This window comes from Crotalus tigris, unplaced genomic scaffold (assembly GCF_016545835.1).
Source record: "Crotalus tigris isolate CLP2741 ecotype Arizona unplaced genomic scaffold, ASM1654583v1 scf7180000024350.909852, whole genome shotgun sequence".
NCBI classification, from domain to species: Eukaryota; Metazoa; Chordata; class Lepidosauria; order Squamata; family Viperidae; genus Crotalus; species Crotalus tigris.
Genome location: NW_024100519.1, coordinates 338,690 through 355,320, shown reverse-complemented (window position 1 = coordinate 355,320; position 16,631 = coordinate 338,690). Strand labels below are relative to the sequence as shown.

Below are 16,631 nucleotides of genomic sequence, written 5' to 3'. Positions count from 1 at the left end.
TTCCTATGTTTTAGCCTCCAGTCCCCTCATTGTCTTTGTTGCTCTTCTCTGAACCCTTGGGGGTGAAGCATCAAGGTTTGGAAGTCGCACAAACTCAACCCCTGCAGGTTGTAAGTCCTGGATGAAGGCCTGGTGTGTTGTCCTCATTTGACTAGGGTTGTTTCAGCCAACGAAGCAAGTTTGAGAAAACATGGCTTAGCAAAACTTCAAAACTTCTTCTTAAGCAACTTCTTTCTGGTGACTCATTGACTGATGGAAGAAAACAGGCAGGGTTGCTAGCCAACCTAGCCACTGGGCAATCTTCGGTCGGCCTATAAGTCAAATTAATTAATTAGTCAGTCCGAGCTGCTCAGCTCAGAGCTTGACTTAAATTCTCTTTTCCTAGTCTCTCAAGAGATGATCTAACCAGTCAGTTAGATCAGTTCCTCAAGGAGGAGTCCAGCATTCGTCAGCTGAGGGACTCAGTGCACGTGAAGTTCCTCTTCAAGTTTTAATGTCAGCAAGTCTGTCGAATAGTCCCCATCCCTAGTGAACCTCATGCCATGTGATTAGAAAACAACAGATGTTTACAACAGTTTTTTTTTCTTTTTCTTTCCCCTGGTTTCCCATTATTGTTATTTTCCTTTGTATTTTATATCTTGATAAGCTAATACAAATTTGAAACGGGGGAGGGGAGAAAGAAACTCTGGATTTCGGTGGCCGGCTGCCTGCTGCTGAACTATCCTAAGGATTGTTAAGTAAGGAAATGTAAGATGATTTCACCTTTCCAGGAAGAAAAAAAAAGCTATGTCTCTTCGACAAGAAGCTTGGTTGTGCCTTCAAGCCATGTTCCACCTGAGCACTAGCAGCTGGGATTGCAAAGTTCTCCACCCTGAGGTCATAGCCAGCCAGCCATGACGAAAAGACAAGGTGGTTTAATATTTTGGACTCAAGGCAACATCCTTCTAGCATCCGAGAGGTGAGCTTAAGGAAAGGACAGTTATTCCACTGAAACGCAAGGTCTGGTTTCCAGCGTCAGGTTGCAAAACATCGGACGCTAGATTGCAGAAATGCTGAAGCCAGTTTGTGGATTTGCGTTGATCTCAGTGGCCTACCTGGGCTAAGGGTCTGTCTTAGCCTGAGGCACCTTCGTCTGCTCCTTCCATTCATGAAGCGCCAGCTCCAAATCAAACACAAGAAGCCATTCTCTGCATCTCCAAGTTGCAACTTGTCCCAAAATGGCATGCTTTGGAGGTAGCAGTTGACTGGGACAACTGCCGACAACTCCACCCACCCAACTGTGAGAAGGATAGCAATAGCGCTTAGACTTATATACCACTTCACGGGGCTTTACAGCCATCTCTAAGCGGTTTACAGACTCAGCATCTTGCCCCTCAAACTATCTGGGTCCTCATTTTCCTGATGTCAACCAATTCTCCAAAGCACCTGAGGGCAGGACAAGAAGCGATGGATGAAAAATGAATCAATCAAGCTAGAACTAAGGAGAAATTTCCTGACAGTGAGAACAATTAACCAGTGGAACAGCTTGCCTCCAGAAGTTGTGGGTGCTCCATCCCTGGACAGCCATTTGTCTAAAATGGTACAGAGTCTCCTGCTTGGGCAAGGGGGTGGACTAGAAGACCTCCAAGGTCCCTTCCAACTCAGTTATCCTGTTACTAACTGCAGCTCTTTGGGTTCCAGTCCAAGACTGCTACCCCTCACCCATTTCTGAAGCCCTTTCTCCTCCAAGGTCACGTCTATCTCTGGGCCGGTTGCAAAACCTCATCGTTCTTCTGCGATGTAATCTCACTGAACTTTTGCCAATATCAAAGAATGGCGTTTACTTTGCTTCAGGCTCCACCATCCTGTTCCTTGGTGTATCCTTGGAGGTGACACCTTCCACCCGGGCTTTCAATATTTGTTGTACCTGCCCCACAAAGGGTACAAGGTGAAGGCAGAAGCACCCTTGTTCTTCTTAACCTTCACAGACTCTCTCTGCTTGGGAGAAAAGCTTCTGTAGACTGTGTTGGATCTGGAGAGAGAGAGAAAAAAGTTCCCTGAAGATGGGCTCCAGGACGAGCTCGTAAACTTGGAAGAATGAACCTTGTTCCCGGTGACTGACTGAGATAGGATTCCGTGTTAAGACTGTTGGAAAGTGATGAGCAGGTTGCGTTCTCCGGAAAGACTTGATCTGCCTTCTGCTCTGCCTCTCAAAGCAGTTTGCTAAAATCTGCCAAACTAATTTCCTGAGAGTGGTTAGTAGTGAAAAGTGAACTGGTGAGAATTCCACCATGGCAATTCCTCATTCACAGACGTAAGAACTTGGTGCTATCCGGTTGTGTTTGGACCAAGAGACTGGACAGCACTTGTCTGGAATGATAGAATAGAATAGGGAATAGAATAGAGTAGAGAGAGTAGAGTAGAGTAGAGTAGTTGGAAGGGACGTTTGAGGTCTTCTAGTCCAACCTTCTGCACAAACAGGAGATCCTATATCATCCAGGACAAATGGCTGTCCAGTCTCTTCTTGAAAACCTCCAGTGATGGAGCACTCACAATTTCTGGAGGCAAGTAGTTCCACTGGTTAATTGTTCTCACTGTCAGGAAATTTCTTCTTAGTTCTAGGTTGCTTCTCTCCTTGATTATTTTCCATCCGTTGCTCCTTGTCCTATATAGGACATCAATATAGGATCTCCTGCTTGAGCAGGAGGTTGGACTAGAAGACCTTTAAGGTCCCTTCCAACTCTGTCTATTCTATTCTATTCTATTCTATTCTATTCTATTCTATTCTATTCTATTCTATTCTAACCTTTGGATTAACTATTTCACCCATATGCTTGGGTTTTTCCTTCCAAATTATGGGACGTTCTTTCTGCTAAGTAAAATTCTTAGAAGGTACAGAGTTGAATTTGGATGGCAATGAAATCTAAAAGATATCAATAACAATATAAAAAGTGCAGTCTGGTGTGAGAGGGGAAGGAGGAGTCGGAATTTGATTCAAAAACAGCTCAACAATTCAAGGACAATGAGACTATTTTAGAAGTCCTTTTAAAGAGTCCCGCAGTGATAAGTCAGTGGAAATATTATCAACGAATATACGTTATCAGCCATCCACAGCTGCAATTCAAGATTTGATTTGTTCTTTCAGCACTGTTAAATAATTTTCTGGACTCCGTGTCCTTGATATGCTGATAACTTCTGTATCCTGGCAACTCAGCCTTTTAGAGGGAGCCGAGGAAATACACGTACCCACAAAAGGCAGCGGAGGCATTTTCACACAACACCCGATTACTGACATACTGGACTTCGTTAGATGTACAGAGCATGATGAAGGCTACTTGAACCAAGCCCAGCAGATAAGGCCACAGAGGATGCTAACCTAGGTTATTAGGGCTGCTAAGGTTTTCATTGCCCTGCCTAAAGGCGGTTGTGTGAACTCCAGCCAGTCAGTTTGCAGAACCAGATACAACACTCATAGCTCAGGATTCACTTTAAACCATGGTTGGCAAGCCACCAAGGCTCGGCTCATACAGGCAAAGCAAGCAATCCACATTATAATCAGTGCCATGGATGGACCTAACTCATGACTTTATTTACGTTCCTAGTCCTTTGAAAAACAACATCATAGCTTAATAACAGAATGACAGAGTTGGAAGGGACCTTGGAGGTCTTCTAGTCCAACCCCCTTCCTGCCCAAACAGAAGACCCTATTCCATTTTGGACAAGTAGCTGTCCAGTCTTCTCTTAAAAACCTCCAGTGTTGGAGCACCCACAACTTCTGGAGGCAACTTCCGTTGCACTGATTTAATTGTTCTCACTGTTGATCAAATGGGGATCAAAGTTTGACGAAAGAGGATCAATTTTGTTTTAGGGAAGTTGATTGTTCAGATGGATTTAAGGATCACTCATGAAATGCTTATTTCTCGTGGAGGCAACCAGCCACCGTGTCTGCCCATTGTTTTGTTTAACAATCCCTCCGGAATCTGAGCATTTGTGACGTCATCGGTCACCAATCTTTCCTCACTGCTCTTCATCTATCTGGGCGAGCCACAAGTTGACCGGACGTCCATCCTAACACCACCCAACCACCATGAGGGAAGCTGATTAGAAATCCTGGTTGTCTGAACGGCTGCCCCTTTGTTGGCAAGGAACTTTTTTTTTTCCCCTTTCTTTCTTCTTTTTGGCTTTTGGACATTGTGGACAAAAGTGAGTCGGTTCGTGATTCGGCAAGGAGGGATGGGCTTGATTGACGGGAACGCGAATGTGACTTTTGTGAAAGATACTTTAAAGGGTATTTTAAGTGCCAGTTGAGTAGAGGCCAGTTGGCCAGGCTTTGTGGGTAAGTGATAATTACTGAGAGAAGAGAATATTTGCAGTTGAAGGTGGAACTGTGGGATCCTTGATGCTCTCTGAGTTTCGTTATTTCCTTGGAGACGTTTCATGACCAAACTAGGAATATCATCAGTGCTATTAGGGAGTGGGATTTGTGGAGAGGAGGAGGAGGAGGAGGAGGAGGAGGAGGAGGAGGAGGAGGAGGAGGAGGAGGAGGAGGAGGAAAGCAAGATCCCCAATGCTCTCTGGGCTTGATGGTTTCCTTGCAGATGTTTCATGACAAGGGAACATCATCAGTGCTCATGAGTGTGACTTACTTCCTGTTTATATACAGTAGCTCTGAGCTTGGTGGTTCTCTTGCAGACATTTCACGACCCAACTAGATTACTTCATCAGTGCTAGAAGAGAGTGGGCTTTGTGAAAGAGGAGGAGGAGGAGGAGGAGAAGGGGGGGGGTCATTTGTTAAACCAAACAAACTGGCTGGGCCACTTGGCTGTCCCCATCTCTGAGGCCATAGCAACTGCCAGCAATAGCTGGTCAGCTAAAAGGTTCATACACACACACACACACACACACACACACACACCACCTGAGATCTTGGCTGTTGGGTGCCTTATCAGCACCCAAGGCCATAGCCAAGGTGGGTGGGACGGCAACTCCCATCACCCATCCTAATCAGCACAGCCATTGCACCTTTCCCTGACCTGTACAGAGGTAGCCAGGTCTGGAATGGGGGTTCCTGGCAGGAAATGTGCCCCCCCTTTTCCTCCAGAACAAAACAACCACATGTCTCTAATCCCTCTTGGGTGGCCTCGGTTTCCCTATCGACTTCCCTAGTCTTGAGGACTAGGAAGTTGAATTCCAGTTGCAGAGGAGGGAGTCCGGGGGAAACACAGCCTGGCTCAGCTGGTGAGCGTCGGTGACTTCTCCACGACTCTGTCGCCTTCGTTTCTTCCACGCGCGCCTCAAGGGCGTCTAAGGACTTCCTCTGGGCATGTCTAGAGCGCCTTTGCCTGCCTTAGGCGCTGGAGCTGAGGGCGCCTGTGGTGGTTCTGAACGGGACTTCCCCTGCCCTCTTGTTTAGGCGGTTGAACCCAACCGACGGCTCCGCCTGCGCTTTTCCACGCTCCTCCTCCTCTTCCTCCTCCTCCTCCTCCTCCGGCACCGAGCGCTCTGGGTAGGCGGGAAGCCAGCGCTATAAGAGAGGCAGCCGGTGCTGGGTTCCGGCTGCTGCTCCGGACCCGTGCCTTGAGATCGCACGCAGGAACAGCCAGGTGCCCTCGCCAGGCAGGTAAGCGCACCGCGCCAGGACGCGCGGCTCTGGGGCGCTCGATCCTACGGGGAAAGAAGCCTCGGGCGGCTGCGCGCCACCCTCCATGCCCCCCGTCCCCACTTAGCAAAGCGCTGGCGCAGGAAACTCCGCGCAGGATGGCGCGGCCACCGAGGCGCAATGAAGCCCTCGGAGGCGCCTTTCTCTCCTTTTCCTCCAGCCGATTTAGAGGTTGCGCCCCATCCAGAAGGCAGATTCTCCCCCCCCCCTTAGAAAATCGGGTCGCTTGCCAGCTTAAGAAGGGCAGGAAAGGGGAGAAGCGAGGGGCGGGGGGGTTCCCAGTTTTCTGCTTAGCCGGTCTCTCTGCCCGGCCTGAGCCTTGCGCAAAAACGCGCCGTTTCTCCACGTGGCTCCGGATGGAACTGGCTTCCGTCCAGCCTTGGCCAACTCGATCCTAAGAGCCCTCGGGCCGCCTCTGTTGGCGGCCGGATCTTCCAGGGAGACCTGGACCCACCAGAGCAGGAAGGTAGCAACATTTCGGCTTTAATATGTCTGTTTTCAAGAGTCTGCAAATTGGAGTCTGGAGGGAATTCTGTCTTCTGGGAAAAAAGTGGCTAGGAACGATCCTGTAGGATGCTCTTGTACTGTACTTCCCAGTTAACAGTAAAATCTCCTGTGGTCTATTCCTTCTCTCTCTCTCTCTCTCTCTCTCTCTCTCTCTCTCTCTCTCTCTCTCTCTCTCTCTCTCTCTCTCTCGTTGCATAAACGGAACACAAAACTTCTACTAGGTCAGCCTGGATGATGCAACTCTGAGCTAGATGCTAAACGATTGCAGAGGGAATTTTAGAAAGCTGGGGTAGCCCCCCCTCCCCCCCAAGAACTAGCACCTTTCCTACCATGTCAACTTGCACAGTCTCTTAGGGCTGCCCCCAAATCTTGTCTTCTTAAAGCCTCCACAAGTGTTATTTGCTATCTCTGCTTTAAAAAAGAACGCAACATTATTATTCTATTCAACATCTTCCTGTAAATAATCGAAATGCCTTGTCCGAAGCTCTGTTGGGAAGGAGGACAGGAGAATCCCACTTAATCCCAAGAAGAAGAGTTTAAAGCCCCAACAACGTTATGATTTTTAATTGTCAAAAGACCGGTGGGCTTGTTTGTTTTGTTCGGAGGTTAACTTAGGCCACTTACTGGGGGGGGGGGAGAGCTTCACTTAGGGGGTGCATTGGTCTTTGATGATGGGGAACTGGCATGGAGGCCAATAGGTGGGTTGGTGAGAAGGAATCTCCTGTCACCACTTTTCTTGAGATGCACCTGGAAGGAGGCCCGACAACGTTGGTTGGGTCTTTTGTTGATGGAGTAGCTTGCAAACAGAGTCGAAGGTTCCCACGCTGAGCAAACAAGTTACACCCTGCTTTGCAGAGGGAGTAAGAAAATGAAGCTAAGGCATTGTGTTTAACCTGCCACAAAAGCCCATTTTAACATGGGCCTCTGCTAAGTTTAATATGGCTCCTAGCGTTGGCACTGATGATGTTACCTAGTTTGAGTCATGTAAGCTTCTGCAAGAAAACAAGCTCAGAGCACCAAGGATCCCACAATCCTCCTCCTCCTCCTCTTCACAAATCCCACTTCCTTCTAGCACTGATGATGTTATCTATTTGGGTCATGAAACGTCTGCAAGAAAACAACCAAGCTCAGAGAGCACCAAGGACCCCCTCATTGCAACCCTGAGCTACGAATATTCTCCTTTCTTAATACTGTTCCTAATCTGTCTCTTATGCCCTCCAGGGAGCGATAGATGTAAATATTCAGATAGCTTTTTACATATGCTAAACGGGTGTTATCTGTCTTCTTTCTCTCCTCATTCCTCCCTTTTTTTTTTTTTTGCAACATTGCCAACTTGGTGGCTCATTCTGTAGTAGGTGCTGGAAGCCTGCAGATTGCTCTGTCTGTTGATTCTGACTTTTCTTTTCTTTCAACCTCTCAGTTGGACTTCGGATAACACTGTGTGTGTGTGTGTGGTTTGTGTGTGGTGATTACCACCGAGCATTTCCTGGTGCCGAGCATTTCCTGGTGCTGGCTGAGCATCGCCCAGAATCCGAAGCTGTAAAATGTGGCCTGGTTAGGTGTTCCTGATGCAGTTCTGCCCGTTTAGACGGCTGGGTTTGCACAGCGTGCTTAACCAAATCAGCCATTACTTCATCCTGCAATCCTTTTCAAATATTGTTCGGGTTTGAACAACAACCCAGAATGAAATTCTTTCTCTCCCTCTCTTTCCCTCTCTCTTTCTCTCTCCCTCTCTCTTTCTTTCTCTCTTCCCCCCTTTCTCTTTCTCTCCCCCTCCCTCTCTTTCGCTCTCTCCCCTTCTCTTTCTCTCTCCCTCCTCTTTCTTTCCTCCTCTTTCTCTCTCCCTCTTTCTCTCTTCCTCTCTCTTTCTCTCTTTCCCTCTCTTTCCCTCTTTCTCTCTCTCTTTTTCTCTCTCTACCTCTTCCTCTCTCTTCCTCTCTCTCTCTCTCTCTCTCTCACACACACACACACACACACACACACACACACACACAGATCCATTGGTGTGTGTTTCTTTCTTCTCCATTTCTTTCTCAAGAAATATCTAAGGCTACTTCCTGAAATCTCCAGACACACCTTTTCTGCCTAATCTCTTTGTTGATTAATTTAATCAAACCTGGTAAGGTTTGCTTAAGGCCAGCTCTTCCAAAGTCAGGATTCTGTCCCCCTCCCTGTCCTTCCCCCCCCCCCCGGGGAGAATCACGCTTGTAGTTTCAGTTCCTTAAGAGACCATGATAGCAGAATATTCTGTCTGGAGTTTTTCTTTAGCCAACACGAATATTCCATCTGATATCCAGAGCTGTTTACTCTTAAGAGGTGATAAGGGGCTGGTTTTAAATTTAGATAAGCTTAGAAAAGAGCCATGGAAGGCTGGGGGGCAACAGGAACTGATGCAACATTGATTTATTTTTTATTAAATTTATATGACCGCCCAACTCACACACATTTTCTTAGATAACTCTGTTCTGGGCTCAGCTACAAATTCTCTTGACTCAGTCGCTTTTTCAATAAACCACTTTATACCATACTGGTGCAAATGTATTTGTTTAATGGGAGGGCAGATATTTATTTACTTTTCAACAAACTTCTGTTTTTAGAGAAGCCATCGCTTTTTAAAAAGCAATTAACTTTGGAAAACTCAGCAGTAGGGGTTTTCTGAAGAAAGGAAATGTTAATTTCAACAGCCAGGTAGGCTTTGGAAAAATTAGGCTTGAAGCTTCCCATAGTCCTGAAGCTTTCCCAGGCTGACCTACTTCACTGGGTTGTTGTGAAAATAAGGGGAACAGGACACTTGCCCACCCTGAGAGTGCCAAAGCCACCTCTTGAATGTAGGCGTGTTACAGGATTGTATTCAGTAGGGGTCTTCCAACTTGGCCCTTTGATGACTCGTGGACTTCAACTCCCAGAATTCCTCAGCCAGTAGGCAGGCTGGCTGAGGAATGCTGGGAGTTGAAGTCCACAAGTCATAAAAGGGCCAAGTTGGAAGACCCCTGGTGTTGAGGCTCAGACTGGAGTCGATTCTTAACAGATCACCTTGGAGAAAAGCTGGATGTGCGTACTCGTGGCTGTGAACCTGGCTTTGAAGGCATCTTAACTTTTTCTTCTCCAGATTGCCACCATGTCTGTGTCACACAGTTCCAAGCTCAACAAAGGGGTCAGAGACCAGTACATGAAGCTACCCCAAGGGAAGAAAGTGTTGGCCACCTACATTTGGATAGATGGAACCGGGGAAGGCCTTCGCTGTAAAACCAAAACCATGAACCAGGAACCAAGCTGCATCGAAGGTGAGGGTTGAACGTGGTCCACCTCATCGTTTTATTTACATCAAGTTGTGGATGCTCCAACACTTGACGTTTTTAAGGAGAGATTGGACAGCCATTTGTCTCAAAGGGTCTAGGGCTTCCTGCCTGAGCAGGGGGTTGAACTAGAAGACCTCCAAGGTCCCTTCCAACTCTTGTTATTCTACTCTACTCTACTCTACTCTACTCTATTTTATTCAAATTTTATTCTATATTCTATTCAAATTTTATTCTATATTCTACTCTACTCTATTCTATTCTATTCTATTCAATTCTATTCTATTCTCTATTCTACTCTATTCTATTTGTATTCTGTTCTACTTTATTCTATTTTCTGTTCTGTTCTATTCTATTCTATTTTATTCTATTTTCTATTCTATTCTTTTTTCCCCATCATCCACCATTGCGCATCTCTCGTTCTCCAAGCCCGGGAACTTTCCCGAGAGCTCAAAAACCCCTTTTTGTAAGTTGTTTCAGACAAATACAAATAGTTCTGGACATACGACCGTAATTAAGCCCAAAATTTCTGTTGCTAAACGAGACATTGGTTTAAGCCCATTTGCCCCATTTTACGACCTTTCTCATCACCGTCACTAAGTGAATCACAGCAGTTGATAGCCCCATGGTTGTTAAGCGAATCGGGCTTTCCCCCCGTTGATTTTGCCGGTCAGACAGTCGCAAAGGGGGATCACGTGACCCCGGGATACGGCGGCCGTCATAAATGTGAGTCAATTGCCAAGCGGCCGAATTTCGATCACGTGACCACGGGTTTTTTTTTTTTTAAAAGAAGACATTGGACAGCCATTGATCTGGAATGGGGTCGGGTCTCCTGCTTGAGCTGGGGGTTGGACTAGAAGACCTTCAGGGTCCCTTCTAATTCTGCGATGCTTCAACTATCCCGCAGAACTATCAGAATGGAATTTCGATGGCTCTAGCACCGGACAATCCGAAGGGTCCAACAGCGACATGTTCTTAATCCCCGTGAAGATGTTCCGAGATCCGTTTACCTTGGACCCCAACAAGCTGGTATTGTGTGAGGTTCTGAAGTACAACAGGAAGCCGGCTGGTAAGGGCTTTTCTCTGAATGGGGTTCCCCTCTTCATCCCTTTTTCTCTCCCCCAAAAGGGAGAACAGCGCTGGCCGCCGGCCTATCTGCTTTGCTGAAATAGATCGAAGGAGATGCTCTTTGTGGGGTCCTGGGTGGTTTCCCTGCAGACGTTTCATGACCCGACTAGGGAACGTTCTCAGTGCTAGAAGGGAGGAGAATTTCTGGAAAGGAGGAGGAGGAGGAGGAGGAGGAGGAAGAGGACAAAGACCGTGGGGTCCTGGGTGCTGTCTGAGTTTGGGGTTTTCTTGGAGATGTTTCATGGCCCAACTAGGGAACATTGTCAGTGCTAGAAAGAAGGGGGAGGAGGTGGAAGAAGAAGGAAAGGGCAGTTGTGGGGTCCTTGGTGCTCTCTGAGCTGGGTGGCTTCCCTTCATGACCCAACCAGGGAATGTCATCAGTGCTAGAAGGGAATGGAGTTTGCAGACAGGAGGAGGAGGACTGTGGGATCCTTGGTGCTGAGCTTGGTGGTTTTCTTGCAGACATTTTATCACCTGACTAAGTAGCATCATCGGAGCTAGAAGGAAAGGGGGGTTATGGAGAGGAAGAAGAGGGACCACTGTGAGGTCCTGGGTGCTCCCTGAGTTTGGTGGTTTCCCTGCAGACGTTTCATGACCCAACTAGGTAGAGTCATCAGTGCTAGAAGTGAGTGGAGTTTTGAGAGAGGAGGAGGAGAACTCTGTCTATTCTATTCTATTCTATTCTATTCTATTCTATTCTATTCTATTCTATTCTATTCTATTCTATTCTATTCCCTCTTCTCTTCTCTTCCCTATTTTCTCTTCTCTTCTATTCTATTCTTAGTTCTATTCTATTTTCTACTCTGTTCTGTTCCATTCCTATTCTAAAGTTCCAGGTTCAAATTCTCCACATCTTCCCTCCCGCAGAGACCAATTTTCGGAGCACCTGCAAGCAAGTCATGGAGTTGGTGAAAGAGAGCCAACCCTGGTTTGGAATGGAGCAGGAATACACTTTGCTGGGCATGGACGGCCGGCCTTACGGCTGGCCTGAAAATGGATTTCCGGGGCCACAAGGTAAAAAAAAAGAAAACTGCCATGAAGAGAAGGGGGGGGGGGGCTGATCAGGCCAAAAGGCAGGATTTTGTTCTAGTCCTCCATTTATGGCCACAACTGAGCCCGGGATTTCTGTCGCTAAGCGAGACATTATTGCGTGAATGGGGCCCCCTTGTACAACCCGGCTTACCACCGTCGTTATGGGAATCACTGCCCGGCGTTAAATTAGTCACATGGTTCTTAAGCGAATTTGGCTTTCCCCGTTGACGTAAGGGGATTACGTCTCTCTCACACACACACACACAGACACACACACACACGGGGGCATTGTGACCGTCATCAATCTGAATCAGTTGCTAGGCCCCTGAATTTTGATCACATCACTATGTGGGGATGCTGCAACGGTCGTAAGGGGTGGAAAACACCAAGTCTCAAGTCACTTTTTTTCCGGACTGTTGTGGCTTCAAACGGTCACTAAATGAACCGTTGTAAGTCAAGGACTGCCTGTACTCCTGGAAGACTTGGACCTTTTTGGATTCCTCGATGAATAGGTTGGGACAGCAAGTGTACAATGAATCGTAGATCAAATCCCACTTTTTAAGATTCCATCTTTCTTTCTTCCCCCCCCCCCCGCCCAACGTGCAGACTGTAATGGAAAAAAATTGTCATGGGAAATTCCCTCCCCCCCTCCCCCAGGACATTGCTTGTACCCAGCATTGCGCAAGAGGCACCACGAGAGAACTGGTTTTGTTGCGCAATCTTTTCTTCCTGATTCTTTTTTCTTTTTGTTTTATTTCTCCTATGCATATTTGTTTTTCTGGCTTGTTTTTTTTTTAAAATTGCTAGTGATGGGAAAAGGACAAGTAAATGCAGGTTAGAGTTGATAACATACTGGGGAAGAATGATCCTAGGTGAGAGAGAAAATTTTATATATATGGCAGGAAGGATTTAAATCAAGAGGTACCTCCCCAGGAAGAAAGAAAAAATAATCTGGAATTAATAATAACACATTTAGTTTCCTTCCTTCCTTCCTTCCTTCCTTCCTTCCTTCCTTCCTTCCTTCCTTCCTTCCTTCCTTCCTTCTGTTTCATTCCATTCCATTAATTATTTCATCCTGCATTCTATTCTATTCCATTCCATTCCATTCCATTCTATTTTATTCATTATTCCATTCTATTCTATTCTATTCTATTCTATTCTATTCTATTCTATTCTATTCTATTCATTATTCCATTCTATTCTGTTCTGTTTTGTTCTGTACTGATACGTTTTATCCCTCCCCTTCCTTCTCTCTCTTCCTCTCTTTTCCTTCCTTCTTGACTAACTCCTGTCACTGTAAAGCCTGAGATAGGAACCAATGTTTTGAAAGCTATATATATATATATATATTTCCACTTGCTGCTTAGTCATTACATACAACACAACTCAGCGAAAGAAGTCAAAACCCTGGCATAACGCAGCTCACCAGCGTGGCACAGTTGAACTGGACTGCGGAAAGATGCAGACACTGCTGATTCTTTGTATTTATATTTATCAGATATTTATCAAATCTCTGTGCAGATAAAAATAGGATAGGACTCACTAGCAGCATGTAAGACACTGGGGGTCTTGAGCATTTACTCACAAATGCAACTCTGTCTTTTCTCCCAGGACCCTATTATTGTGGGGTTGGTGCCAACAAAGTGTACGGACGTGATATTGTGGAAGCACACTACAAAGCTTGCATGTATGCTGGTGTGGACATCTGTGGCACCAATGCTGAAGTCATGCCGTCTCAGGTATTTTACAACAATGCTTCCCGAAAAGATTTGAGGGGAGGGTCTGCTTTGCCATCTCTCATCCTGCCATTCCCTTTGGCATATCCTTTGCTGCATCATAGCACATTGATGACGTTACCTAGTTGGGTAATGAAATGTCTGCAAGAAAACAACCCAGCTCAGAGCTACTGTGTATAAACAGGGAGCAAGTCACACCCACTAGCTCTGATGATGTTCCCTAGTTGGGTCATGAAACGTCTGCAAGAAAACCACCCAGCTCAGAAAGCCCCAAGGACCCCACACTTCAATTCTTGAGTACAAATAGTCTCTTCTGTTGATAATTAACCAGACCCAATTGAAGAGAACATTTAGTGTGGTGGATACTAACTGCTGGTGGGTTTGCGGCAGTTCGTCGCTTCCCTAGGCCTGCTTTGTTGGGTGGAAGGGTTACTCAAGAGATACACCATGGTAACATGTTAATAACCAGGTTTCTCCTTGCGTCCCTGCAGTGGGAATTTCAAGTGGGACCATGTGTGGGCATTGAAATGGGTGACCACCTGTGGATGGCAAGGTACCTTTTACATCGGGTTTGTGAAGATTTTGGCGTCGTGGCCACCTTGGATCCTAAGCCGATGACTGGCAACTGGAACGGGGCTGGATGCCATACTAACGTCAGCACCAACGAAACACGGCAGAAAGGGGGTATCAAGTAAGTAGTTGAACTTAGAAGGGTAACTAAAGGTGAGGGTGGCCCAGCTTACAACACTCATAAATCCCCAAAGGGGTTTATTTTCACCGGGTTTAAAATATAGGATTCATATTCTAATTCAGGAGATTCTTAAGGTGAATACAAAGATAAAACCAGAAATTTTTCTTTTGGGTTTAATGGGGAAAAAAAGACTTGGGGGGGGGGGAATTGGAATTTTGATGTTATATATGTTGATGGCAACAAGATTATGCACACAAATTGGAAGGAAACTTTGATTCCCACCATGGACACATGGCTGCAAAAGTTGATGGAGTTAGCAGAAACTGCTTGGATTAAAGAAAAAAAAATTGCTTTTGTTTCTCCTTGGAAATCCCTTCTGGACTTTGTGCTCAAGGTGGGGGAAACAAAATGAAACTTTGATTTTGGGTTTTACCAATTAGCTAGGCTTGATTTCCTACATTTGTCAACCTTCAGACCGGTCAACATTCAATTGGCGCCAGGGAAAAGGTCGATAAAATCCAGGAGGGTTTGAACTTGGACCCTTTGTGGGAACATAAATGATTCCGGGCTGTTAGCACGCTTAACTCCACCACCCCAGCAATTTTCTTACACATTCTCGTCCTCCGTAGGTGCATTGAAACCGCCATCGAAAGGCTGAGCAAACGCCACCAGTATCACATCCGGATGTACGATCCCCGAGGAGGCCAGGACAACACCAGAAGGCTAACCGGCCAGCACGAGACCTCCAGCATCACCGAGTTCTCGGCCGGAGTGGCCAACCGGGGTGCCAGCATCCGAATCCCTCGCCAAGTGGGGCAAGACGGCTATGGCTACTTTGAAGACCGCCGGCCGGCCGCAAACTGTGATCCCTACGCGGTCACCGAAGCCATCATGCGGACCGTTTTGCTTGGCGAAACGGGAGACGGACCTGTGGAGTACACGGATGAGACACGGCTGCAGAGGGCCACTCTCAAGGACTGAGCGCGCCATTATCCACGGCCAACTCTCCCCTTCCTGACTAGTTCTGCACCTGTTAGTAAACGTCTGGCAACTTCAGAAAGATTCTCTGTTGGGTCTGTGGCTGCTTCTACCTTTGAGACACAGAATTGTGTTCTTTTCCCCGTAGTAGGCGTCATAAAATATTAAGACCACACGACTGAAATCCTCCAAATTGGAGCTTTTTAGAAACTGACTCTGCATTGTAGTTAGGGGTGCAAACAAAAGGAAACTTTCAAACTATATATACACATATATATTGGAATAGAGCTGGAAGGGACCTTGGAGGTCATCTAGTCCTAACCCTCTGCTCAGGCAGGAGACCCAGACAAGTGGCTGTCCAGTCTCTTCATAAAATCCTCCAGTGATAAGGCAGGAAGGAAGGAAGGAAGGAAGGAAGGAAGGAAGGAAGGAAGGAAGGAAGGAAGGAAGGAAGGAAGGAAATACAGAATGAAAGAGCTGGAAGGGACCTTGGAGGTCATCTAGTCCTAACCCTCTGCTCAGGCAGGAGATCCAGACAAGTGGCTGCTGTCCAATCTCTTCATAAAATCCCCCAGTGTTGGAACACCCACAACTTCTGGAGGCAAGCTGTTCCACTGGTTAATTAACAGAATAACATTAATAGTTGATTTTTGTAACAAATTTGGGCGCTCTCTCTCTCTCTCTCTCTCTCTCTCTCTCTCTCTCTCTCTCTCTCTCTCTCTCTCTCTCTGTTTGTGTGTTTGTGTGTGTGTGTGAGAGAGAGAGTGCTAAATATCAACTTTGGCATCCCTCGAATGCAGCTGCAATTATTCTCTCCTGCCACAAGAGGGAGATAGAGGTGTGGCTTGCTTCTCCCTGCCTCTTGCAAGCTATATAAAAATAGCCCAGTTTTGAAGATAACTAACAAAGAAAAGAGAATTGGGGGGGGGGGGAGAAATCTCATTCTGGGCATCAGGGAAGATGGGCAGGACTTAAGAATGGGTTCTGCTTGGTTGAAATTGGGAGTGCTGAAGCTTTGGGGGCTACTGCGAAGCTGAGCCAAGTGAGAATTGCCTGGTTGCATCCAGATATCTTGTGGATGAATCCCAAGTGTCTGGACCATGATGGGCTTCCTGGAGAATATGAGCGACTTTCCTAATATCGAGAGGGTGGTCCCTAAATAGACTGCAAAAACTTGGAGGATGGGGTGGGACGGACAGCTAGTTAAACCTACTTGCTCCCGTTGAAAAGTCCTCGGAGGAACCCAACAGCTCCTCCTAAACATCTTTCAGAATCTTCCATCTTGATGGTCTTCTCTCCCTGGGAGAATTTCCTGAGTCACCAAGAAGGTGGCGGATTACTTGTGGAATCACAAGGGTGGCTTTCGGATTCCTTTTTTGGGGGAATCTGATGCCACAAGCAGATCACAAGATTGGACACCTGTTGTGCTGCTCCATACCTTTGAATCACCAAGCTGGATTGGCCCAAAAGCTCAAGCTGCTTGACAACTTGTCTTCCCACCTGTGAAACGGGCATAAAAATATGACCCATTTCATAATTAAGAGCTGATTCATTGCTTGCCTTACCAGTTTCTTACTCACCAATAGTACTGGATGACTTTTTCTTAAGAAAAACTGGGCTCATCT

The 16,631-nt window shown here is 46.5% G+C and overlaps 1 protein-coding gene across 2 annotated transcripts; it reads left to right on the top strand.

The window, feature by feature from the left end:
- Nucleotides 1-4,050: 4,050 nt before the first annotated feature.
- Nucleotides 4,051-15,090, top strand: LOC120300738 (glutamine synthetase-like). 2 transcript variants are annotated; one of them, XM_039327131.1, is made up of 7 exons: nt 4,051-4,182; nt 9,255-9,429; nt 10,349-10,510; nt 11,437-11,583; nt 13,213-13,340; nt 13,829-14,028; nt 14,658-15,090. In XM_039327131.1, the coding sequence occupies exons 2-7, from the start codon at nt 9,264-9,266 to the stop codon at nt 15,007-15,009; spliced, it is 1,155 nt and encodes a 384-aa protein (XP_039183065.1). In that variant the 5' UTR covers nt 4,051-4,182; nt 9,255-9,263; the 3' UTR covers nt 15,010-15,090. The 2 variants fall into 2 exon arrangements, with proteins under 2 accessions (XP_039183065.1, XP_039183064.1); XM_039327130.1 differs by lacking the exon at nt 4,051-4,182 and adding an exon at nt 5,443-5,599.
- Nucleotides 15,091-16,631: the final 1,541 nt, after the last annotated feature.